Here is a 24,755-nt window from a genome sequence, read left to right as displayed (position 1 = left end):
CAAGAATATTTTTCCCTAGCAATCAAAAATCCAATTTAACGTGGTGATGTACTCGGGTACTTTCATGCTGATAACGTGGGGAGTTGCAGGTTAGTGGTGTCTTATGTTTGCTGCAGAAGGAAATATGTTGGACTGCTTTTAATTCTGGCAGAGGAGTACAGACTGTTCAAGTGTCTATTCATAGCCCCTTTTAAGTAATGAACCGTAAGGCAAAATAAACTTTGTTTGCAAATGTACTGGTAGCCATCACAGAGACTTCTGTTCAACAACTAGTCTTGGATCTTTGCCTTTTGTTTGATTCCCAAGACTGGAATATTGAGAAAATCAAAGGTTGATTCCAACTGCTTTTGGTTTAAATTTTGCTCGCAGTCACTGTCAGTTACGATGGGCCCAAGTTTGCCCCCACGCTTAGAACAGCGCACCTCCGTGAGCTGCGCCGACTTTTTAGAACAAAAACCGCGCCTAAAAGTTACCTTGCTATTCTCCCCGCAGCCGGAATGATGAAGGCCCTCGACGTAGCGCAACGTGGGGGGTGGGGGTGGGGGCGCGAAGCCAGGGTCCGGCGCTGAAAGCAGTACAGGGACCTCTGCACATGCGCGCTAGAGTGTGCGCGCGCATGTGCAGTCGTTCCTCGCAGCCCGAATCTGTGCAGGCTATGGGGGGAGGGGCCCGAAGCACGCCGTCCCTAGCCCTGGCCGAATGGGCTCCCCGCCGCGACCTGCGGGAGCAATGCCTGCCTTATCTGAAGGAGTTCTTTGCTGCCTGCAAGTCGATGCAGAACAGACTGCAGGTCAACAAGCCTCTCCTGAACGCCCTGCGGCAGCGGAGTGAGTTCACGGTCATGGCAAAGCGAATCGGCAAAGATTTGAGTAACACTATCTCCAAACTGGAAAAGCTGTCCATATCGGCAAAGAGGAAATCGCTGTTCGACGACAAAGCGATTGAAATCGAGGAGTTGACGTGTATCATCAAACAGGATATATACAGTCTGAACAAGCAGATTGCACAACTGCAAGATTTCGTCAGGGCCAAGGGCAGTCAGAATGGCCGACACTTGCAGACGCATTCCAACACCATCGTGGTCTCACTGCAGTCCAGACTGGCCTCCATGTCCAACGATTAACAGGGCTTTATCTGAAGGGTAACTGAATGCAATCCTGCAAGTTCTGTAATTCTGATTTTCCACAAATTTAATTGTGTCCCTGTTTCTTGCAGAAAAGAAGAAAAACTTTCATCCCCTCAGACCAGGCTGCAATTTTTTTTCCATTAACTTACTAAAGCCACAATGAGAACTGGAGACTGGAAAGGGTGCCAGGGTTTGGGGATCTCTCGGACATTCCTTTTTTCCTCGCTAGAGAAGAGGTTGACCACTCCTGTGGGTCTTGGCTTTTGACGGGAACTCATTGCCTGAGCCAATCACAGAATCAAACCCACATCCCACCACTCTTGCGGTGCAGTAGTTTGCATTTCCGACCTTTGTAACTTGTTGAGCCCTAGGAAATACTACAAAGAACATAGAAACATAGAAAATAGGTGCAGGAGTAGGCCATTCAGCCCTTCGAGCTTGCACCACCATTCGATAAGATCATGGCTGATCATTCTCTCAGTACCCCTTTCCTGCTTTCTCTCCATACCCCTTGATCCCTTTAGCCGTAAGGGCCATATCTAGCTCCCTCTTGAATATATCCAATGAACTGGCATCAACAACTCTCTGCGGCAGGGAATTCCCACAGGTTAACAACTCGCTGAGTGAAGAAGTTTCTCCTCGTCTCAGTCCTAAATGGCCTACCCCTTATCCTAAGACTGTCCCCTGGTTCTGGACTTCCCAACATCGGGAACAATCTACCCGCATCTAACCTGTCACGTCCCATCAGAATCTTGAATGTTTCTATGAGATCCCCTCTCATCCTTCTAAACTCCAATGAATAAAGGCTCAGTTGATCCAGTCTCTCCTCATGTCAGTCCGGCCATCCTGGGAATCAGTCTGCTGAACCTTCGCTGCACTCCCTCAATAGCAAGAATGTCCTTACTCAGATTAGGAGACCAAAATTGAACACAATATTCCAGGTGAGGTCTCACCAAGGCCCTGTACAACTGCAGTAAGACCTCCCTGCTCCGATACTCAAATCCCATAGCTATGAAGGCCAACATACCATTTGCCTTCTTCACCGCCTGCTGCACCTGTATGCCAACTTTCAATGACTGATGAACCATGACACCCAGGTCTCGTTGCACCTCCCCTTTTCCTAATCTGCCACCATTCAGATAATATTCTGTCTTCGCATTTTTGCCCCCAAAGTGGATAACCTCACATTTATCCACATTATACTGCATCTGCCATGCATTTGCCCACTCACCTAACCTGTCGAAGTCACCCTGCAGCCTCTTCGCGTCCCCCTCAGAGCTCACACCACCACCCAGTTTAGTGTCATCAGCAAACTTGGAGATATTCCACTCAATTCCTTCATCCATATCATTGATGTGTATTGTAAAGAGCTGGGGTCCCAGCACTGAACATAAAGTCTGGAATGAGAAAGGGCCATTTGAATCATCAAGCCTGCACCATCCCGAATCCATGCCTTATTATTGTATCATGGAACAAGGAGGGAAGTCAGTGAGCATTTATTTACACAAAAAGTAATGACATTGTGGAAGAAGTTGCTCAAGAGAGAGAGAGCGAGCAATAGAGAGGAATAATATAAATGAGTTAATAATATAAATGAGTTTAAGGTAAGTTTCTGGAGAGAAAATAATTGAAGGGTATGGGGAAAAGCTGGGTTTCTGGGGTTGAGATTATTTAAAAAGGGATGGGGTTGTTCCTACATGTGTGTCTGTTCTCCCCCACCCCATGGAGTTGTGTATTTTTGCATTAATTTCTGAAGAAGCAATTACAATGAGTTTTCCCACAGTGGCTCAGCCATTTGGGGGTTTACAATGACGAAGCTAAAAATGTATTGTTGTGCAGACAGCTTCAAATAATTTGATAAACTAAACAAAAATCACTTGAGGATGTAAAGATGTTGTGTTACAGGATGTTTTGAAGTACTTTATGCAGCTTTTATCTCCACTTACCTGTTGCGTTTAGATTTGTGTTGGTTTACCTAGGATTCTGTAAAAGCAATCAATATGATAAAGGAGGGGCAGTTCTGAAGCACGTCTGATTTAGCAATGCATGAAGCAGTAAGCTTCAAGACGTACGTTCGGAGGAACTGGCTGAGATAGTCGGTTGTGATTAGGCATGTAAACAGTTAATGAGCAAATTTACTATGTCAAAAAATAGTTATGGTGTGGAATGGTGTAATCATTTTCAAAACATTATAGTGATTGATTTATTGGTTGATTTATTGATTTATTTATCATTTATTATTGATGATGGCTCTTTATTGGTAAAAGTGAAGTGTTTAATGCTAAACTTCCCTTCCCCCCTCCCCCCCATCTCTCATTCCCTGCACTTAATTTCTCAAGTGTAGGCAAGGTTTTTCTGAGCGTACAATAATCTACACTTATTCCATTCTAAGTTAGTTTGGAGTAAGTTTTCGCTGCCTAAACTTGCAAAGCAGGCCTAAGTTGCTGGACACGCCCTCTTTTGTTAAAAAAAAAACTGTTGAAAAATGAACCTATTCCAACTCACGCAAACTAAATGCCGAGAATTGCAATTTCTCAGATGCTCCATTCTAAATTCGTTGCTCCAAAAAAATAGGAGCAACTCAGGCCGAAACTTGAGCCCAGTATATGAGCAGTCCTAGTTGAATCTATTTCATTCCAGTTGACCACCTGTTCGATTGCCAATGGCTAGCCTGAGATCTGGGGCACAGTTTTGATCATTAGCTGCTGAGGCTGAGCTGTATTCACACTGGCATGTCCCTTTTGAGGGTACTGCGTTAGCTATTCCCCGTGGGGAAATGGGAAAAGTAGGCACATCCCTGAGATTTGAGATTAATTGCTTCGGGATGATTTTGAAGACTTGCAGCTGCTTGTAAGTCCCTGGCTGCTGCTCATGGGGGAGGCCAGGTTATCAAACAGATTTCCACCAGCAGGAAATGACTCGGTTTTTTTTTCCCGCTATTTTTTCATATATCCACCTAAACTGAGACTCTGGCATTTTTAACATCTCTTCCGAAAAATGGCCCCTCGAACAATGCACTGTCTTGGGACTGCACTAAGGTGCTGGCCTAGATTATGTGCTCAAGGCTTGGAGTGGTGTGTGAACCCGTTGCCTTCGGACTCTTGAAGCAAGAATGCTCCCAACTGAGCGAGTTGACGCTATTTATTAGAAACTCGGCGTTTAGAAATGTACTGAGTGCATTCCCTCCCCCATTATGGTGCTTTAACTGATTGATTCCCAGAGACACAAGCTTCTGAAAAAAACTATGGACAAACGGATGTGTGAATTTCCTGCAAGAGGGTGATCTCCGGTGTCCTGGCCAATATTTATCTCTCATTCAACATAACATTGTTCCTTTCACAGTATTTAACAATCTGACGGTGCAATACGACAGCTTGGGAGTTTTCCAGTCCATTTCAACAGCACTAAGAATTTCTGTCTGTTTGTACAAACCTGTAATTGTGTTGCATTATGTTGGTATTCTGCAACTCTTGGGTATCAGATGTGTGCCATTACTCCCTTTGTCACATCACTCTTTATTATGACATGTTACACGTAACAAAAATATGATTGTTCGGGTTTCATTGCTGGTTTTATTAACTTTGGCTTTTTATGCATCATTGGTACTGCAGTCAGCTTTACAATGTGACTTTGGTGTGGGTGGGGCAGTGTGTATTTTAGGTTTAGCGAAAGTAACAGCTGCCTGACTAATGTAGCAGCACCACTGAGGGTTCGCAAGCACCCACTCAACTTGATTAAAATAAGACTCTCTGAATCACTGCTGATACCTGCTTCATTCCTTAGTGCAGAAATTGCATTTGTACTAAGGTAAGTTGCCAGCCCTAATTGCTAGTGTTAAAAGCACTGGCCAGAACACAATCTCTGATGTGCAGTTGTAGTCAAACATGCCTCCCTTTTATTATTAAATATTATTGCTTGCAACTTTTGCTAACATTTTATTGTATTGCTTCTGTGGCTCAGTGGGTAGCACTCTCGTCTGAGTCAGAATGTTGTGGGTTCAAATCCCACTCCAGGGACTTGAGCACAAAAAAAATCTAGGCTGACACTCCCAGTGCAGTGCTGAGGGAGTGCTGCACTGTTAGAGGTGCCATCTTTCAGGTGTCTGCTTTCTCAGGTGAACGGAAAAGATTCCATGGCACTGTCTCGAAGAAGAGTAAGGGGGTTATCTCCGGTGTCCTGGGGCCAATATTTATCCCTCATTCAACATAACAAAAACAGTTTATCTGGTCATTATCACATTGCTGTTTGTGGGAGCTTGCTGTGCGCAAATTGGCTGCCGGGTTTCCTACATTACAACAGTGACTACACTCCAAAAGTACTTCATTGGCTGTAAAATACTTTGAGATGTCCGGTGGTCGCGAAAGGCGCTATATAAATCCACTCTTTGTCCTTCACTGATGATCCATCCCACAGCACATTGATTTCAAAACCCCAGTCTGGCCTGCTGTTTGTCAGCACTGCCCTAAACAACAATTAAACTCCGAGCCTTTGCTTAACAACATTGGAAGTTTATAATTTTAAAGCACATGATTCCACCTCCATGCCAGAAGACATTGTGCATTACATGAAAGAATACTTGTATTCTCAAAACAGTGCTTCATCTATCATACCATGAGCAATGCCATGGGAGATCTTCCCGTAGCACATATTCTGACAAAAATATTATTATAGGCTGACAAACATGCCAAGTTAGAACTTGTTGCAGATTTTACTTTTTGAAAAGATTTGTTGAAAAGTGAAATGTATTGTACCGGGGTTTCAATCAGAATTAAAATGTCTCCTGGGCAGTCAACAGGAGTACCATTAGCCGAGCATCTGAATGAATAAATGAACACCAAGCTGTTGGAGGATTGCACTGTGATGATTAATCATAACCCTGTCTCTCTCTTTTTCAGATCAGGGTTTGGACCAGTTCATAGTGAAGCGGTACGATGGGAAGGTTAGTTACGCCATAATGCCTTGTGCATTAGGTAGCTGTCACTAGGGAGTTGGTTAGAGATTCTTTTTTAAAAAAAAAACAAAGTAGCTGTTATGGCACCGCACTTAGCTTATACACATGTTATTTTGTGTAGGAAAAAACCAATGGTAGTGAATTATGCCGATCTCTACTTGCAATGTATTGTGCAAGATCTGTGCATAATATATGGTAGATGAAATTTCCCAGTGATCAACTAAAGTTCATTTCTTGATAAACTTGTAGTAATTGTAATGTCTCTGTTTATTTTATGTAACTGATGCTGTTTATTTCAGTGGGTGAAAACCCTCAACACATTACTTGGTGCATTTAATGACAGGCATTACCAACAGCAGCCATGATCTTTTTGAATGGCAGAGCAGGCTACATGGGCCAAATGGCCTAATCCTGCTCCTATTAAGTTTCCTATGTTAACCTTTCAAACCCTGGGTTGGGCAGTACAGTAACACGTAATTCAAGTCCCCCATTCTACTGCGTTCATGATCTCGGCTGTTGTGCATTGGGAGGTGCCCAAACGAACAGCTAAGAGCAAGTCTGATGGCAAGTTGTCCAACCAGTGTTCCCTTCTTGGGCCCCAAGTGCACGACTGAGGGAGACCACCAAAAAGCAGAATATGGATACAGAAGAGAGCGCATGACCTCATTGTAGGACAATTTCACCTCGTGAAGAATAAAAGCAAACTTGTCTCCCTTCTGTTTCTCATCGTCACCAATAACCAAGTGGTTTTTATTTCATTTGCTGATGATACGAGGTTTGACAAAGTCTCTAAGCAAATGAATGAAATGCTGCAGAAGACAGGATAGGACAGTGGATGGATTTGGTGGGGTATCACTGGCAGTGCTGAGATCAAATCATCCAGATAATGAGATGTTCCAAACCCACCTCTACTCCGTCAGGTTGTGGATTCTCCTCAGTTACAAGCAGTGAGCTCCTTGACTTGTTAATGTCACAGAGGTTGGATAGCTGATAGAGATTCTGTTTTTTTTTTTCTTCCCTGTATTTTTCTTGCCAGTTTTTTTTATTCCCAATAATTCTTTCCTTCTGAGGGTATTGACTCCTTGCTGCAATGCAGTTTTCTGTGTAACAGGTGCCCACTACATGGTCAATATTAGAACATAGAAACTTGTAGTACAACAGGAGACTGTTTAGCTCTTGTTGCCGGCATTAAATTTATGTCCCTTTCGACGGCGGTTTATTCATGCATGGGCAAGCAGTTCACCCATCAGGACATTGAGTCCAAGAACAATCCTGTTCTCGCTCAGCATCCGTATGAGTCCATATTTTCAGCCGAGATGACTGGATAGTGATCTGGAGCAGGAACCCTGGACAGATTTTCCCCTCCATAACACGCGTGAGCTGGGTCCAACCATAGCATGCGTGCCATCCACGCAGCGGCGATCAGCCAACTCGAAGCAGAGTGGCGATGGATCTTGGGTTCCTGGTCTATACGGTCAGCTCATTGGATAAACACACTGTGAGCCATCAAAGAACCGAGGAATCCTCTGGTTACCTCCCTGTAATAATAAATCTGGTATTTGATGACAACCGATTGGAAATTGAGAAACTTGTTTGCCTCACATTCAATATTTTTAATTATTTGGAACGAGAATGGTTAGAAAATACTGATATGCAACCACTAAGATGTAAGCGACACATTAAAAAAAAAATGTTCCTCCATCGCAAAACATGACTTCAGCTATCCTGACACTGAGGTACATTTCCTGACCGGCATTATTCACTTAATGTGCTCGTACTGAATTCCGCTGCAGACTTTTAATCAGACTTTGTTTTAAACTAATTGTTGCGCGTCCTTGCAGGAGCAACCTCAGTTAGGAAGTATATCCTCTTAAAGGTTTTTCCTGTGGTTATTGTTGCTTATCTGTGTACATTGTTACTGTGCACATCACAAATTAATTCCCCCCCCCCCCCCCCCCGGTGCATTCTTGTATTCTTTGCTCTGAGCATTATAGTACGTGAACGACTCTGTGGGTGTAATGTAACTGACTACTGTTTGATCCCTTGCATTCAGATGAGCTGCCACGTGCAGTATTGACATGATGCTTTGGTTATTTCTCTTCCAGGTGCTCCCAGTCACTCGGTGTGTTGATTCTCTTTCTAAACTTCCAAAATGTGGTTGTATGACCTCTCTGAGAATAATTTTCTGCAGTTTTTTTTTTAGCGCTGAATATTTTAATCAATATTTAGCAAAAATCCAATATTTCACTTTTTGCAGTTTTTTTTTTAAACTAATGGTACAAAGATGCCACTGTAATTCTTAAAAGATTGAATTTAGAGATCTGTAGCTACATGGTAGGATAATTTCCTCTGTTTAGTAATGTTGACAAGACAAAGGCAAGTGTAAAGCGGGAAACTTGCTTTATTCCGAAGTCAACTTTTTAGCTTACCGCGAAAGCAAACAGCCCTTTGGTTTTGGTTTTCCCTTCCCAGCTGGGTCCAGTAAAGGATGCAAGTTCTGGAAGTGAAGTCGATAAATTGTCCACTACAAAAATGAAAGCTACCGGATTATCATAAAAACCCCAACTGGTTCAGTAATGTCCTTCAGTGAAGGTGATGTGCCACCCCCTATCCTGTCTGGTTTCAATGTGACTCCCAACAGCTGTGACCTCTTCACCCAGAGTCCATCTCTTGGCCTTCTTGGCCTCACTATCTCCTCTGGCTTCAAATGGAACTCCAGATTTGCTGCAATATTAATGCTGCCTCCTCGAAGCTCAGTTTCATGCCAAGCTCTTTTTCTCCTCAGTAACTCTTTAATTCTCCGTAAAGCCTAAGTTAATCTAAGTCTTGAATTCTGCTCTCCTTGCTAGGGAAGCTTTTCTAACATCAGTCTCGCCCCCCCCCCCCCCCCCAAACAGGACAAAAGAAATCCTTCCAACGGTCTCTCACTTCCATCCACACTTTTCGCTCCAGCGTAACCTTTTTTGTGTCTCACTATCTTATTGCCAGCTACAAAGATCAGTGCTCCTCTGAACCTTCTCCTCTTGCTCCTTGTATGATCCAAGTACCCTGTCCATCATGCTCTTCCTGCACCCGACGTCCTCACTGCTGTAATCAAGACTCGTTGCGCGCTCTCTCACTCTAATCCATTTCTCCCAGAGTCACAAAATAATGGAATTCCTTCCCTCCATCATGTAACTGTGGCTGTTTTTTTTTCTTCCACAGATGTGCTGTAGTCTCCGTATGGCTGTTGTTTCCCTACAGGTATACTGCAGTCTTATTGGCGTTTCTCTACAGGTGTGTTGCAGTCTATCAGACTGTACTGCACTTAATGGAGAACTGTCAAAATAGGAATCTATCTGAAATAAAGCACACTGTGTATGTCACTGGGTCATTTCTGCAGGTGTATTTTCTAATTGTGGATGGTTCTCTGTGCAGGAATATTGCGGGTGACGCATTTTAATTAAGAAGCGTCTTGGCTGTGCTCCCAACACTAAAACGTTTTGACTGTATTGTGATGTTTTTAACACTCCGTGAGTCCTTGTATGTTTAGTCTGCTAATGTTTAACATTGGTACTGTAAGCTTACCAGGAGTGGAAGCCTAACCCGTCTAGACCGCTGCTGTTGGCTTGGTGCTGATGTAGCCATTAACTGTTCTTACTGGCTTGTCTGCTGTGTTGCTTGTAATCATTTAATGTAGCCGACTGTATTTTGTGATGTAACCAGACCCTCATTTTCTTCCCTTCTCACCACATTCTGAACCACACTCTCACACGTCAGGATTTCTGGCAGGTATGAGGCGTGTGAGCATGTGCATTTTCCAGTATGCACTCCAGCCTTTACCACGCTCTCCTCTGTCGGACCTACCCTGCTTCCCTGACTGGACTATCCCAGCATGCTCTGTTGCAAGTGCCTGAGACGCCAGGAAAGACTGATCTGTTGAATTGGACTTCTTTTTATTTTTGTGCTGCTCTTCATAATGAATGTATATTATTCTGCGGTAATCGTAATTGCCACTGTTCTTGGCAACTATGGCTCAGTACTTCCAAAGTGTATCTGCACGATGGCGAATGTTAGTGCACTTTAAAAATGTAATAGTGGCAGGGACGTGGGAGGGTGTTGGATGACTGAGACAAACTCACTAATTGTAGAGAAGAGAAATAACTTGCATTTATATAGCACCTTATCATGTTGCTTGGCAACTTCCCAAAGAATTAATTATTTTGTGCAGTTCCTTTCATGATGCAAGTAATCGCGGGAGCCATTTTAAGCACAGCAAAACCCCACAAACAGCAATGCGGTATCCCTCATCAGTTAATCCTTTTTTTTGGTTGGTTGAGGGAATATTGTTGGCCAGGAGCCTGAGTGAACTCTCTGCTGTTCAGGGGTGGAGCTCAGAGCCGGCGGGGCGAACATTGGAGCAGTCAAGTGTTATGGGGAGCAAACCACTTTTTTTTTTACTGTGAGCTATTAAATTTAAATTGTGTATCTAATTTATTTGAAGCTTTTGCTGTGAATTTTTCTGGAATTCAGGAGCCAAGTATTGGTGTGTCTGCAGTTGCTGGAGTGCAAAATGGTGTTGCTGTAAAATCATTGTTCCAGATATAGATCCTGTTGTGTTGGTTGATGTTAGAAGCTGTGCATGTTTTTGGGTTTCATGCTGTCCCTATCAAGCTTTTTATTCAATTTACCTTTGAGATTTTACTAAAGAATTTCATAACAAACGACTTCAGAGTAATGCCAGATATAAAGAGGATGGAGGAATGGTGGATTCTATTTGATGTAGAAGGATACATAGGAATCAGGACCAGCAAGGCAGTCCTGAAACCCCTAGTCCCAGTTATCAAGCAGCCTGTGCTCACAGTAGGAGGGAAAAAGCAGAAATTTGCCGGCATGTGTTCTTTGAGTGAGGTCAACTAGTAATTGACCATTTGGAGAACCAAAACACTAACGGGAGAGGAAGCTGCCAATGTCTCATCCAGAAGTGATAGAAATATTGGCCTTGTTCTAGTGACTCCTAAACTTAACTAGAGCTATGGAGGGTGGGGGGCGCGGAGATGGGACTTGCAGCAATCCACTGTTGAAACTTCTCCGAGAGCTCTGAGTTTGAAAAAAATGTTCAGACTCCCGGCAAAAGCCAGTTAATGCATCTGCAACAATGAACTCCTTTGAAAATATCTGGTTAAGAAAGGGTTAAGTGTCGATTGAGTTTGCCAAATATTGCATGATGTGCTTCTGGGGAAGGGGAGCGATGCTGGATGTGGAGGGTAATTGGCCTGTCTTCAAATTGTGGAGATGTGTGATTTGATATTTTAGTTTGCTTTGATTACCTTTGGAGACCAGGGAATATTTGTGCCATACTTTCCCTCAGGAGATTAAATGCGATGTATGAAGCTATGATCGCGTCGATTGCATGTGAAGAGTGGAAAAGTTCTTCCACTCCAGGCTCTGTCAAACTTAAGAGTGCCTCCTTCAGAGCATCTCGCGTTGTTCCCACCCAGGGGGCTTGTAGAACAGAAATGGCTTTTCTTCCAAGTTTTTTTTACTTTCTCTTACTCCAGGTCTGAATCCAGATCCAAGATTCAGCCGGCAAACTGCTCAAGGGTGTCATTGAAACCTTTGATTTGAAGGGTAACCTGTAAATTCCCTCCTAGTATCCTCTTCAAGGCAGTAAAAGGCTGCTATAAAATCAAATGCTGCAGGAATAATACTTTACACGTTTCCTCGAGGCCTCAAGATTTAATTAGTGCCCTTCCATCCTGCTCTATAATTTGTAATGTTTTAAATGCAGCAGCATTAAACCTTTAGATAACTGAAGCAAACTTTTATGTCTGTAGAATCAGTGCAGTTAAACAATAGAAAACAGTCAGAGATAAAAGCTCATAAAAGAGAATAAAGATGCCCCTGGAGAATTGGAGAGAGATGCATGAAATTCAAGGGCGACCATTTAAAATTTGACGGTTCCTTGAAGGAGCCAGCAGCAAAAGAGAATATTTTATTGGAAAGATTAATGACAGAGGAAGATTTATATTTTTGGCCAGGATGATGCATGGCATGAAAAATAGCCATTCATCAACCTGGACCATAATTTTGCTTTCTGCTTTTGCATAAAATAATGAGTACTGCCGTATTCCAGCTTCTGTTTGAGTGTGATGTCTACAATGAACTTGTATGGCACTGGCTTTAGGTTGCGTTCTCATACATATAAAAAGTTTGCAGCAATCAAAACCGTTTCAATCTTGGTCCATTGGAGATGAAGCTGTGTTCCCATTGTCTTCAAGCCATCAGATTTGTGTCTGTAATAATCCACTGTATTCAGGATTTATGACCCAATGTTTAAGTTGACGATGCTGTAAGCACGTTCTTTGGTTGGTGCACCAAAAACATTAACCGCCATGAAAGTGGGTTCCCCTGTTGCATCCCTTAGTATAAGCACTTGTAAAGGATCACTTTCAACGTTGCGATGAGGTTGAACAATAACTTGTTTTTATATAGCACCTTTAACATAGTGAAATGTTCCAAGGTGCTTCACAGGAGTATTATGAGATGAAAAATTTGACACCGAGCCGCATAACTAGAAATTAGCACAGGTGACCAAAGGCTTGGTCAAAGAGGTAGGTTTTAAGGAGGAAAGAGAGGTTTAGGGAGGGAGTTCCAGACGTTGGGGCCTAGGCAACAGAAGGTACGGTCACCATGGTTGAGCGATTATAATCGGGGATGTTCAAGAACGCAGAATTAGAGGAGCATAGATATCTCGAGGAGGAGGTGGGGGTTGTGGGGCTGGAGGAGATTACAGAGATAGGGAGGGCCGAGGCCATGGAGGGATTTGAAAATAAGGATGAGAATTGCTTAACCGGAAGCCAATATCGGTCAACGAGCACAGGTGATGGGCTAGTGGGACTTGGTGCGAGTTAGGACATGGGCAGCTGAGTTTTGGGTCACCTCTAGTTTTCCTAGGGTAGAATGCGAGAGGCCAGCCAGGAGTGCATTGGAATCGTCAAGTCTAGAGGTAACAAAGGCATGGATGATGGCTTCAGCAGCCGATGAGCTGAGGCAAGGGCGGAGACAGGTGATGTTATGATGTTAGAGGTGGAAATAGGCGGTCTTAGTTATGCTGCGGATATGTTGTCAAAGCTAATTTCAGGGTCCGATATGACACCCAGGTTGCGAACAGTCTGGTTCAGCCTCAGACAGAAGTTGGGGAGAGGGATGGAGTCAGTGGCTCGGGAATGGAGTTTGTTGCGGGGACCAAAAACAATGGCTTCGGTCTTCCCAATATTTAATTGGAGAAAATTTTTGCTCCTCCAGAATTGGATGTCAGACAAGCAATCTAACAATTTAGAGACTGTGGAGGTTGAGAAAAGTGGTGGTCAGCTAGAGCTTGGTTGTTGTCCGCATACATGTGGAAACTGACGTCGTGTTGATGGTGTGTAGATTTTTTCAGGCCTACCATGAACTTTTGGCTTTAGAAATGGAGTTCCAAAGGGAAGGAGTTCACAGGGCTGGCAGTTAAGTTTTAGTCTTCAAATACTTGAGAGCTACGATTAAATTTGGAGTTTTTGTTCATGAAACTGGAAGATGGTTATGGAAATCAGAACATTGAAGGTGCAGATTCTATGCATAATAAGCTGAAGATAAAAATAATTAAATTTTAATGGCCTGTATTAAACTGTCATTGGAAAATGTAGCTGTGTAAAGCTGTTTATAATAAGAGCATTTCAACCACTCTCACTTGGCTATAATGGGACCAAATCATCTTGCAGTACATTTCCTGTGACCTACAGCGTAGCCGATATTCATAGCATGAACGGTAGCCATTGGGGCTGTGCTGTATATGGTGTGTGCAAAATGTTTCGCAATCAGTAACTTGACCCTCCACATCTTGATGCCTCAACAGCAACAACTTGTATTTATATAGTGCCTTTAACACCTAAACATGCCCCAGAACACTGGCAATTAGTAACCCAAGTGTTTGCTTAAAAATACATTTTAAATGCAAATGATAATTTAATTGAGGAATCAGCGCGGTTAAAATCTCCAGTCGGAATTCATTCAAAAAGATAAACTTTTAATTGTACCTTGAATACAAATGTCATCTTTTTTCAATTATATAATTTGTCGGCTGTGATGGTGTCATTTGCTGAGTCCTTTATTTAGTACCACTGTTTCTTGCATGCTAGTGCTCCATGTATCTATCCATATGCAATGTCGTTTGTTTTGAAGTGAACAATTTGCATTTACTTTGTTTAAAACTCCAGAATCCATTATTACATTTTCCATTGGATGGGGAGCTAATGAATGAGACTGGGGCTGCGGGGGGAAAAGAGAGATAACATAACTCAATCTGCCTGGCCTGAAGATATTTAGTGGCCCAGATTCTGCTGCCAAAGTAACGGTGGGTTTAATGCGCCATTATTAACGTGCAACTAGCCCAGCAACTTTTGGTAATGAAGATATACACCATTAATTATGAATCACCACAAGTTGCTGAACGATATATGCCTTGCAAAAACAGCAACTCGCCCTCAACCTCCCCATAAGTTTCAAAGAAATTGCTGCATTTATTCATTAATTGCCCATTAAACTCGCTGCAGAAGGTCAAGACTCGTACTTAGTACTTTTTAACGATGAAGTTTATGTTCCTGCAATGCCATTCAAACTCTCTGACCCAGAAAGGAACAGATGAAGCTGTGGAGTCTCATTCCTGCAGGTTGTAAATTGTTGTTAGAGATTTAAAAATTGTTACATTAAAAAAAAATTCTCTCTTCCTTTTTGTCTGTCTGTCTGTCTGTCTGTCTCTCTCTCTCTCTCAATCCAATCTTTCTTTCCCTCTCTTTAGTTCTCTTTCTGTACCTGATTTAACTCTAATTCACCCTACTTCTTTCTGTCGCTCCTCTATTTCTTTCTCATTCCTTGAATCTCGTTTAAGGAGAAAGATTGTTGGTCCCATCGTTCAGAGGTCCCACATGAGGCCCTCGACTCGTATTTCCAGCAACTTGAAGAGCAACAATCCATGGAGCTGCAGGAGAAAAAGTCTAAGTAACGGAGTATAGCATGAGATATGCTCCTCCCCCCACCCCCAGCGAATTCTGGCCCAGTGTTTTATGTAGTGGAGATCAGTAGCAGTCTCTCATGGTCCGTCTACACCTGCAGCTGTCCTGTGTTATTCCTTCCTGATTCCTGCCAATCTTGGGTCAAAATCACTGATTACATGTTATCACCCTGGGTCCCTGCCAGTTTTAGAACCAAAATAGTTGAGTGCAGGGTGGTGGTATCAATGTGCAAAAGGTGTGTTCAATTGCCATCTATCAGCACTGCAAAAAGTTGACTATCTTCAGAGCATTCCTCTTTCCCTCCCCCACTTTTCCTCCCACCGTCCCCCGTTTTTCCCCCTTCTCTTCCTCCGTCCAGTTGCTCTAAGGAATGCATCTTCTGTGCCCAAGAAGATGACGAGAGACTCACTTCCAGACACCTGTCAGTGTTGTTCACAACCAGCCAAACTTGGAGATACAGAAGAATGACTTGCCCTTAAAAAAAAAAAATTCTTTCCCTCCTCCACGATGAAAACATACTGATTATTCACTCAGTGCTTGCCATTTCTTTGCAATAGAGTGTCCAAGTTCAGGGATCATTGCTGTGAATCGACACCCTGTCACTGTGTGCTGCAATATATTGGTTGTTGCAGTGTTAACTGTCTCCATTTTTCTTTTAAACTTAGCCTTCTCCAGCTCTGATGTACTTGTGTGGAGAAATTGAATTATGAATCTTTACAACTTTAAATGTATTGAGCAAAAGATTTCACCTTTGTCAGTGAAGTATCTGTTAGTGGTTGTTTAGTGTCACAACTTGTAGTATTTTACATGTTACATTTTAGGTATAAAATGGCAGCAGTGTTTTTTTCCAAGCCAAGATTTCAAAGAAAGGGGATTGCTCTTTCCTTAACTTTGAAAGTTACTTGGCTTTGCTCCTCATGTGGAATGAACTCTCATCGCTCAATAGTGTTATGTGAAATGTTCATTCCTGAGGCCATCTGTTTCTGTTACATTGAGCCATCAAATGCATTTTGTTTAGAAGTACTTTGTTTATGGTTTAAAGTCGGGTGAAGATGTGATGTCCATTGTTACTTGTTAAAATGGCAGGCTGTTATGCATGAAAGGGTTGTGTGGTTTCACAGAAAAATGTCTTTCCATTTTGTATTATGCCTGAGTTACTGGTACAGGACGTGTCTGGGTTTGCACAAATGTTGCATCATTCGTCAAAGAAATTAAGATGGATAAAGTCAGGGCCTTTCAGCAGTTCCTTAGTTTGGTTGATATATTTCTGAAGATGGCTGTATTTATTTGTTCAGTTTGTGTCTTATGTGAAGCTTCTTACCTGAGGATAGTGCCCATGTGGATTTAATGTTTACTGCACAATATTATTGTTACAACTTATTGTTTCATTCCAAGTGACTTTGAAAAGGACCTGTGAGGGCAATTGGTTGTCATGGATACTCTGTGTAGTATGTGTAGTTTAAAATGCTGCTTTTACTTCATGATATATGCTTAGTATTTTTTCTTCATATATTTAAGTTTGAATACATTGGATTAGTTGTTTTAACTTGTACAGATCTGACCTAGTGGTATTATCCAACATCTGAGGTTTGAATCCTACGCAAGTTCCAGTATGTAATTTAAAGGGTTCGTTGCTAAACCCCAGTTATATTATCTTTGTATAGTCAGAAAGCGGAATTTTTCAGGTTGTAAAGGATATAGTTCGCTTATGGAAACTGTTATCTGGCTTTGGACACAAAAGATAATCAGAGACTAATGGAATGTTTGCCTTTATCGCAATGGGGCTGAAACATGAAGGAGAGAATGCGTTTGTTGAATAGAGCATTGGTCAGATCCCATGTGGAATAGTGTGTTCAGTTTTGGGCACCGAACCTCAGGGAGGATATATTGGTTTTGGAGAAGGTACAGCGGAGACTCACCAGAATAATACCAAGGTGTAAAGGATCAAATTATCAGGACGGGTTGCATCAACTTAGCTTGTATTCACTTGGTTTCGGGAGGTTGAGGGGTGATGTAATTGAAGGATAAAATCACAAATGGATTCGATGGAGTCGATCCAGTAACTATTTCCTCTGGTGGGGCGGGGAGCGGGATCCAGAACAAAGGGGGCATAATCTTAAAATTAGCGCTAGGATATTTAGAAGTGAAATTAGGAAGCACTTTTTTCATTCACGGGGTAGTGGAAATCTGGAATGCTCACCCCGAAAAGGCTACGAATACTAAATCCGTTGAAATTTTCGAGACTGATTTTTGTTTTGTTAGGGTAGTTGGTTAAATGGAGTTGAGGTACGGATTTGCTGTGATCTGATTGAACAAGCTTCAGGAGTCGAATGGTCTACTCCTGTTCCTCTGACTATGGTGTTTTAAATCTCAATTTGTAATGGGGGCTTCCTTTTTTTAACTCCTTCAATGTTATGATTCTTTGATAGGCAGAGATAACTGATATCCTCATGGCCGTGATACCAGTGGGACTTTGGCATGACATTTTGCTGCGTTATGTATGTGAATCTGTCTGCATCAGTCTTTCCTGCTTAAAACATTGTGTTTATTGTGTGTCCAACACTCTGGCTCTTGCATGGTATTCCCTTCAACCCTATCCCTTAACCTCAGCTTGTGCACTACTTAATGACACATGGTCAACTTTGCAATCTACTTAATCGTCATTTCTTAGTTTCTTGGCTTATGCTGTGCATCTCCTACAGCTTGATACCAGGCCTGTAGTTGACAGCCCAACAATCTCGGAGTTGGTGTCACCATTCTGACTTTTTTTTTCTGTCTTCTTTGGCAGAAGCTTTCCCATGGGCGAGAGAAGTTTGCCGACGAGGACAGCATATTTTACACACTTGGCGAGTGCGGACTGATTTCCTTCTCCGATTACATCTTTCTCACTACTGTTCTGTCCAGTGAGTATTTATTGATGCATTGTAACGCACGACTCTCCGAGGAACAATCTGTCAGCTGAAGAAATAGATCAATAAAGTGTATTTCGCATCAGAAGCACCAGAGCAGAGCATGGCTCATAAAACTGCCTCTTATTCATATTACAAGACCTTGGATGAACTTGGCTAGCTTTTCTGTAATGTTTCCTTTTACAAGTGGAAATGTTTTGTGATCTTAACTCTTAAATTATTGGCCTGTAGTCATTAACTTGTACTTTGGTTTATTCGGGCATGGGGAGGGAGAGGAGAAGGGGGTGGGGGTTGGTACTGGCCTTGTAATTCCGGCACCACACTGTGTGTATAACAACTCGAACAAAGACCAGTCAACCCATTAAGCTCATTCCATTCAAGAATTCAATGATGGATGTTTGCCCCTCTCACCCCCTCCCACCACCCATTGATTCCTGACTTTCAGAAACATAGTTTCTTCTCTTACCAATCCTGGAGAATCTAAAGTCAACCAGTGCTGTTGATGTTTCCATTACCTCCTCTCAAAGGATATTTATCTTGCTCCCATTTTAAAGTTTAGTCCCAAATTAACAACCTTCTGTGACCGTGTGTTCCACATGTCCACCTGCCTTTTGGGGAAAAAAGTTACTTATTTCTAAAACTGAAGTAATAATAATGTTAACCACAACACAAAGTAGTTTGTTTTCAACTTGTCCCAGATCTGCATTCTTATTATACAACAACAACAACTTGTATTTATATAGCACCTTTTAATGTAGTAAAACATCCCAAGGTGCTTCACAGGAGTGTTATAAGCTAAAAAGAATAAATGACACCGAGCCACACAAGAAGAAATTACGTCAGATGACCAAAAGCTTGGTCAAAGAAGTAGGTTTTAAGGAGCGTCTTTAAGAACATAAATAGGAGCAGGAGTCGGCCATTTGGCCCCTGAGCCTGCTCAATAAGATCATGGCTGATCTGATCTTGTGCTCAGCTCCACTTCCCCGCCCGCTCCCCATAACCTTTGACTCCCTTATCGTTCAAAAATCTGTCTATCTCCCACCTTAAATATATTCAATGACGCAGCCTCCACAGCTCTCTGGGGCAGAGAATTCCACAGATTCACGACTCTCTGAGAGAAGAAATTCCTCCTCATCTCCATTCTAAATGGGCGACCCCTTATTCTGAAACTTTGCCCTCTAGTTTTAGATTCCCCCACAAGTGGAAACATCCTCTCTGCATCTACCTTGTCGAGCCTCCTCAATATTTTATTTGTTTCAATAAGATCACCTCTCATTCTAATAAACTCCAATAAGTTTCAGCCCAACCTGCTCAACTTTAAAGGAGGGAAGGAGAGGTTTAGGGAGAGAGTTCCAGAGCTTGGGGCTCAGGCATATCTTGTAAAATTAGCATGTCTGTTGGATCAATCCTTCCAAAAGCATCACAATTGAAAGTGTGGCCTCAGAAGTGACACGCATCACATCTCAAAGTGCTTCTTGCAAAAAAATTATAATTGGCTGAAATAATCACTAACCTGTTACGTTATCAATCAAATATCCAATTGATGAAATAAAAATGAATCAAAAGTCCAATGACAACAGAAAACCATGCAATCAAGTTCCTCATTTATGAATTAAGTAACATAAAACCAACCAGTCAAATTGCTCAATTATTTCCACATTATTTCAGTGGCCACATTACTTCCTACACCAGAGATTATGTAAAACTAAAAAGAACAAGCTGTAATAAAAGAAACCCATGAAAAACTGAAGTAATTCTCACAAAAATAACTTTCAACAGACCCATAAAATTGCCCCATTTCCTGTTGGAAATCCAATCCCTTTAAGTTTTGCCCCTGTTATATGCTGGTGCCTTCAGTCCTGATCTCTTCCCACAGCTTCTGAACTTTCCCTGACCCCTTCATAATATTTCCTGGCACTCGGGCTCACAGGGTCTATATCCTTCACTGCTTCTCGAGCCTCCGCGACTTCACAACGGAAATCCAACTCCCAGCGTTGCCTCCCTCTGAGTAACCCCTCAGGACATTCACGTGTATGCCATCATCCTTTTTTTTGAAAAAAAAAGTTTACATTTTCTTTTTAAAATGTGTGTTTTCAGACGCACCATTTTCATTGTAGAGTGACAGATGAGTTGGATGTTAAGTTCAGATACAGTGCTGCATGTTACTTATTTTAGTGTTGCGGCTTGACTAATAACGCTGCACAGGAAGCAAAAGAATCTGTTCAGGGTTTTGCTTTGTAAATGAAAATACTGATCTATCGATGTGGATTTAACTGTTGAGTGATTTTTATTTGAAGTATTCAACTTTTTATGATGCATGAAGGAAAGAACTGCATTTGGTGTCCTATCGCATCTCAAAGAATTTCACATTTAATGAATTATGAAGTACAGTGACTTTTATATAGGCAACATGCAGTTCCCAATTTACACACAGCAGGATTCTATAAGCACAAAAGCAAAATACTGCGGATGCTGGAATCTGCAATAAAAACATTAAAATGCTGGAAATCTTAGCGGGCCAGGCAGCATTTGTGGAGAGGAAGCAGAGTTAATGTTTCGGGTCGATAACGTTTCGCGATAATGATTAACTGCCCCCCTCAGAACCTGTTTCTTTTTTCTCCTGGTCTCTAATGGCAATTGGTCATTATCCCACCATTCACACCCGATCTTGACTAATGTTTTTCTAACTCCTGGCATTGCCATGTGAATTTGGGCCACCATCCCTTTTGTCTCTCTAATCTCTCCTGTCTTCCACGCTATCACAGACCTTCCCTTTTGTTCTTTCTTCCCCTCCCCCTTTCAGTGCTTGTAAAGAATCTGTTCCTTTCGAACACTCTCCAGTTCTGAAACGTTAACTCTGCTTTTATCCCAGTTCTGACAAAGGGTCATCGACCTGAGACGTTAACTCTGCTTTTATTCCTGATTCCACAAGCTGCAGTGAGCTGCATCACCAGTTTCTAGTCAGTTTTTGGTAGGGGTGTTTGAGGGGGGGATGCTGGTTAGGATATTGGAAGAAACTCAGTTCTCCAAGAAATCCATGGGATCTTTAATATCTACCTGAACTACTGTAACAGGTCAACAGGGCCTTGATTCAGTGTCTCCATGGGAGGCTGACCCCTCCAAGAATACAGCACTCCCTCAGTATAGCACTAGAGTGCAAGCTTCGATTACATACTCCAGTCCTGAAGTGCACTTTGAGCCCGCTACCTTCAGGACTGAGAGTACCGACGTCTAAGCTAAGATGACGCATTGTGCAGTTTTGAATAAGCACAACGTTTCATCCTGGTTTGGTGAGAACCGAGTCACTGTTCATAAAATCAGGTGTAATGTTACTTTTAACTCTCATTCATATGTGTCAACCTAGAAAATTAGCAAAAGCCGTCAGCTACAAAGCAGCTCTGATTATATACCTGGCGTGTACAAGAAACAGTTACACAGGCCTTGTAACTGAAGCTGTAGGTATACCCAGCATTTCTTCAGTCGTGTTGAAGTAAATGCAAGAAAGTGAATGGCTGAAAAGAGAAATTAAAATGTTAAAGTTGTGAAATTGGTGGTATGTCTGGGAGGGGGAGACGGAGACTGAGGCCATGATGGAACCCTGGAAAATTTGTGAATTATTGTATTAAAAATGCTTATATTCTGGCAAATTTTAAGCAATATAATTCATAGATTTTTTTTTATTAATCAACAGACCATCACTTCATCAAAATTAACCTCAAAATCCCTCTCCCATGTCCTCCACCTTTCCATATCCTAAACTACAGAGGCACCCTCCACCCTCTGGAACCAATTCACACTGCCACTACCCCCATCTACCTCCCCTCCGGTTGACAGTCACACACTCTCCTCCTCCTCCAGTGCTCTCAGTTCATACTCCAGACTGTGTGACATGTTGTCACTTAAGCAAGTACACTTCACTGGAAGTGACTTACTGCATTTTGGCAGGATTTTATTTATTCCACCAAAAAGCAGTTGTTGCGATGGTCAGTGCTGGATCGCAGGTGCTTGCAATTGAATTATGTGATTTGACCAGAAGTGCAAAGATTTATTTATTGCATTCCGTGTTTCAGGAAAATGATGGCGCTGCATATTGTCGCGATAACTGCTGGTAAAAATGGTGTCATAAGTTTTCGTCATCTTTTGATCTGGAAGGCAGCAAACTGAAGCCTTTGGGGAAATTTCTACAGATACAGCCGATTCTGTTACCCAATTAAATCACAGAATTATAGAAATTTATGGTACAGAAGGCCGCCATTCGGCCCATCCTGTCCGTGCTGGCTGACAAAGAGCTATCTAGCCGAATACCACTTTCCACCTCTTTGTCTGTAGCTCTGTAGGTTACGGCACTTCAAATGCACATCCAAGTACTTTTTCAATGCGGTGAGGGCATCTGCCTCTACCACCCTTTCAGGCAGTAAGTTCCAGACCCCTGGTGAAAAAAGATCTCCAACCCCCCCTCTGATACTTCTACCAATCACTTTACATCTGTTCCCCCTTGTTATTGACCCCTCTGCTAAGGGAAATAGATCCTTCCTAGCTCCATCGTCATAGGCAGTCCCTCGTATCGAGGATGACTTGCTTCCACGCCAAAAAGAGATGAGTTCACAGGTGCTTCAATGAAGGACCTAATATTTCAGATCCCGAACTACATTCTGAAGGGTGGAAGATGCCTGTGCGTGGATTTTTTTTAAACATGTTGCACACCAGCCACCACACGGGCTTGACAGAGCTAGGTCTTGGTCCAGTGGCAAGGATTAACCAAGACGACTGGAGACCAGCTCTGCTGCACGGACTGCGCACATTGCAGTGTGGGCTGGCCCATACTGCCCCTGGGCCCCGATCACGTTGCTCCACGATCTCACGCCGCTCCTGCTGTACCTGCCTACGCTCTAATCACCGACCTGGACCTTGATGACGTCCAATCCAGTAGCCCTCTTCGCTGCCATCGCCCTCCTGCACCAGCTTGCTCTGTACCTCACAGTGGTATGGCCGCTACGCTGCCCAGGGGCCGCTTGCCAATCCTTTTATAGCCCCGACCTGCTGCTGATGGTCTCTCATCCAGGGTAAATGCAGGGAAGATGTCCTCTGTCTGTGGAGTCTCTCATTCCATCCGCGTGGCGCAGATAGCAGGGCGTAAGGCTCTGACTCTCTACCCCCCCCCGCTCCTTCCGGCCAGAATCATTCCATCCGCGTGGCGCGGAAACTACTCCGTCTAGGCCTCTCTCAATTTTATACACCTCTGTTAAGTCTCCCCTCAGCCTCCTCTGTTCCAAAGAAAACAACCCCAGCCTATCCAATCTTTCCTCATAGCTAAAATTCTCCAGTCCTGGTAACATCTTTGCAAATCTCCTCTGTACCTTCTAGTTAAATCTCCAAGGGGAATGGTTGAGTGATGGAGGCCCAGACATGTGCTTGCATGTCACACACCAATTTTCCTTCCCTCCCGCACATGATGTGGCTGAGGCTGATTTAAAATCTCAATCTGCAATGGAAATTGTATTTGCATTGTGTGTGGAGAGAGGGTGTTGTGTTCACTGGGCTTCCCGTCATAATGTTTGGTTCACTCCAAGTATTTGAACCTGCAACATTAGAGGAGGTACAATTTTAAACGAGCTTTATGGGCTCGATTTTCCCCAAAACTTTTTTTTTTGGCGTACTTGAAGAGTTACGCCCGTTTTTTGGGGGCCCCAAGTACAGCAAAAAAAAAAGTTCTAAGTTTCCCCGTTGGATTTCTTCATTTTGGCGTGGCCTAACCTGTCCTTTAGTTTTGGGACCTTTAACTGCGCCAAAAATATCGGGTTGCCACGGTAACCAGGGACACAATACGAGCTGAGGCTGCAAAGTGAAACAAACAGCCAGCTCCCAGCACATTAAAATATATTGCAGCAACTTGCCTCCAATTATTAAAGCCGGTCCAGCTCCCCGCTCCCCACCCCTAGCCCTGGCCAAAGGGCTTACCGGTCTGCTTCCCCTAGCCCGCCCAGTGTCTGTGCCGGTCCAATTCCAGCTCTACACCCCCCCTCCCCCGCAGCCCGAGTACCTTACCAGTACCGCTCCTAGCCCGAATGGCCTCCCTCCCAGTCCCTGCACCTAACTACACCCGAAAGGCTCTCCCCACCCCCACCCCCTTTCACCCCACACCTCTCTCTTTCCCCCCCCCCCCCCCCCCCCACCTCCTGATGCTGCTGTCTGGGCATTTGCTGCACTTACCTGCGCCGATTTCCTTACCTGCGCCGATTTCTTTAACTCTCCGGAAGGTTTTTCTGCAGAGGCCACATACGCTGGTCGAAGCAGAACTGGAGTAACTCTCAGTTGGCCAAACTTGCCTAAATGGCCGGAATTGGCACGGGTGGCAGGTTACGCCCCCTTTGGCTGAAAAAAAAAGTTCTTAAAAAAAACAAATCGTAACTAACTCAGTTACACTGGTGCAAATTTGAACGGGGAACCTATGGATTTTTACCTTAGGCCAAAAAAAGCAGCCTGCTCCAAAAAAACGGCGCAAATCACTGGGGAAAATTGAGCCCTCTGTGAGAGAGGATTTTCTAAACTAATAAGTTACTTGCTTAGAATAATGGTACCCTCCTTCCTTAATTATACAGATCTGAGTTTTAGTCCCACAACTGCATGTAGCCTAGTCTGTCTAAAAGATTTGGTTCTCGGTTATTGTGCTGCAAGTACACAGAGAGATAATCCAGATATTTATGAGAGGTTAGTCATGGGGTGCCTTTAATAGTCGC

At 43.1% G+C, this 24,755-nt stretch overlaps 1 protein-coding gene across 3 annotated transcripts in view; it reads left to right on the top strand.

Annotated features, from left to right (window-relative positions):
- micu1 (mitochondrial calcium uptake 1) overlaps positions 1–24,755 on the top strand; it is a 116,277-nt gene that overhangs the window by 58,527 nt on the left and 32,995 nt on the right. For 2 of the 3 annotated variants that reach the window (XM_070865574.1, XM_070865575.1), the window contains 3 exons: positions 6,022–6,065; positions 9,282–9,320; positions 17,898–18,012. In XM_070865574.1, coding sequence (XP_070721675.1) covers positions 6,022–6,065; positions 9,282–9,320; positions 17,898–18,012 — 198 coding nt within the window. The remainder of the gene's footprint in view (positions 1–6,021; positions 6,066–9,281; positions 9,321–17,897; positions 18,013–24,755) is intronic. The other variant, XM_070865576.1, reaches the window with a different exon arrangement.

The sequence above is a fragment of the Pristiophorus japonicus genome, chromosome 22, assembly GCF_044704955.1.
Source record: "Pristiophorus japonicus isolate sPriJap1 chromosome 22, sPriJap1.hap1, whole genome shotgun sequence".
Lineage (NCBI taxonomy): Eukaryota > Metazoa > Chordata > Chondrichthyes > Pristiophoridae > Pristiophorus > Pristiophorus japonicus.
This window is presented reverse-complemented; position numbering and strand designations above follow the sequence as displayed.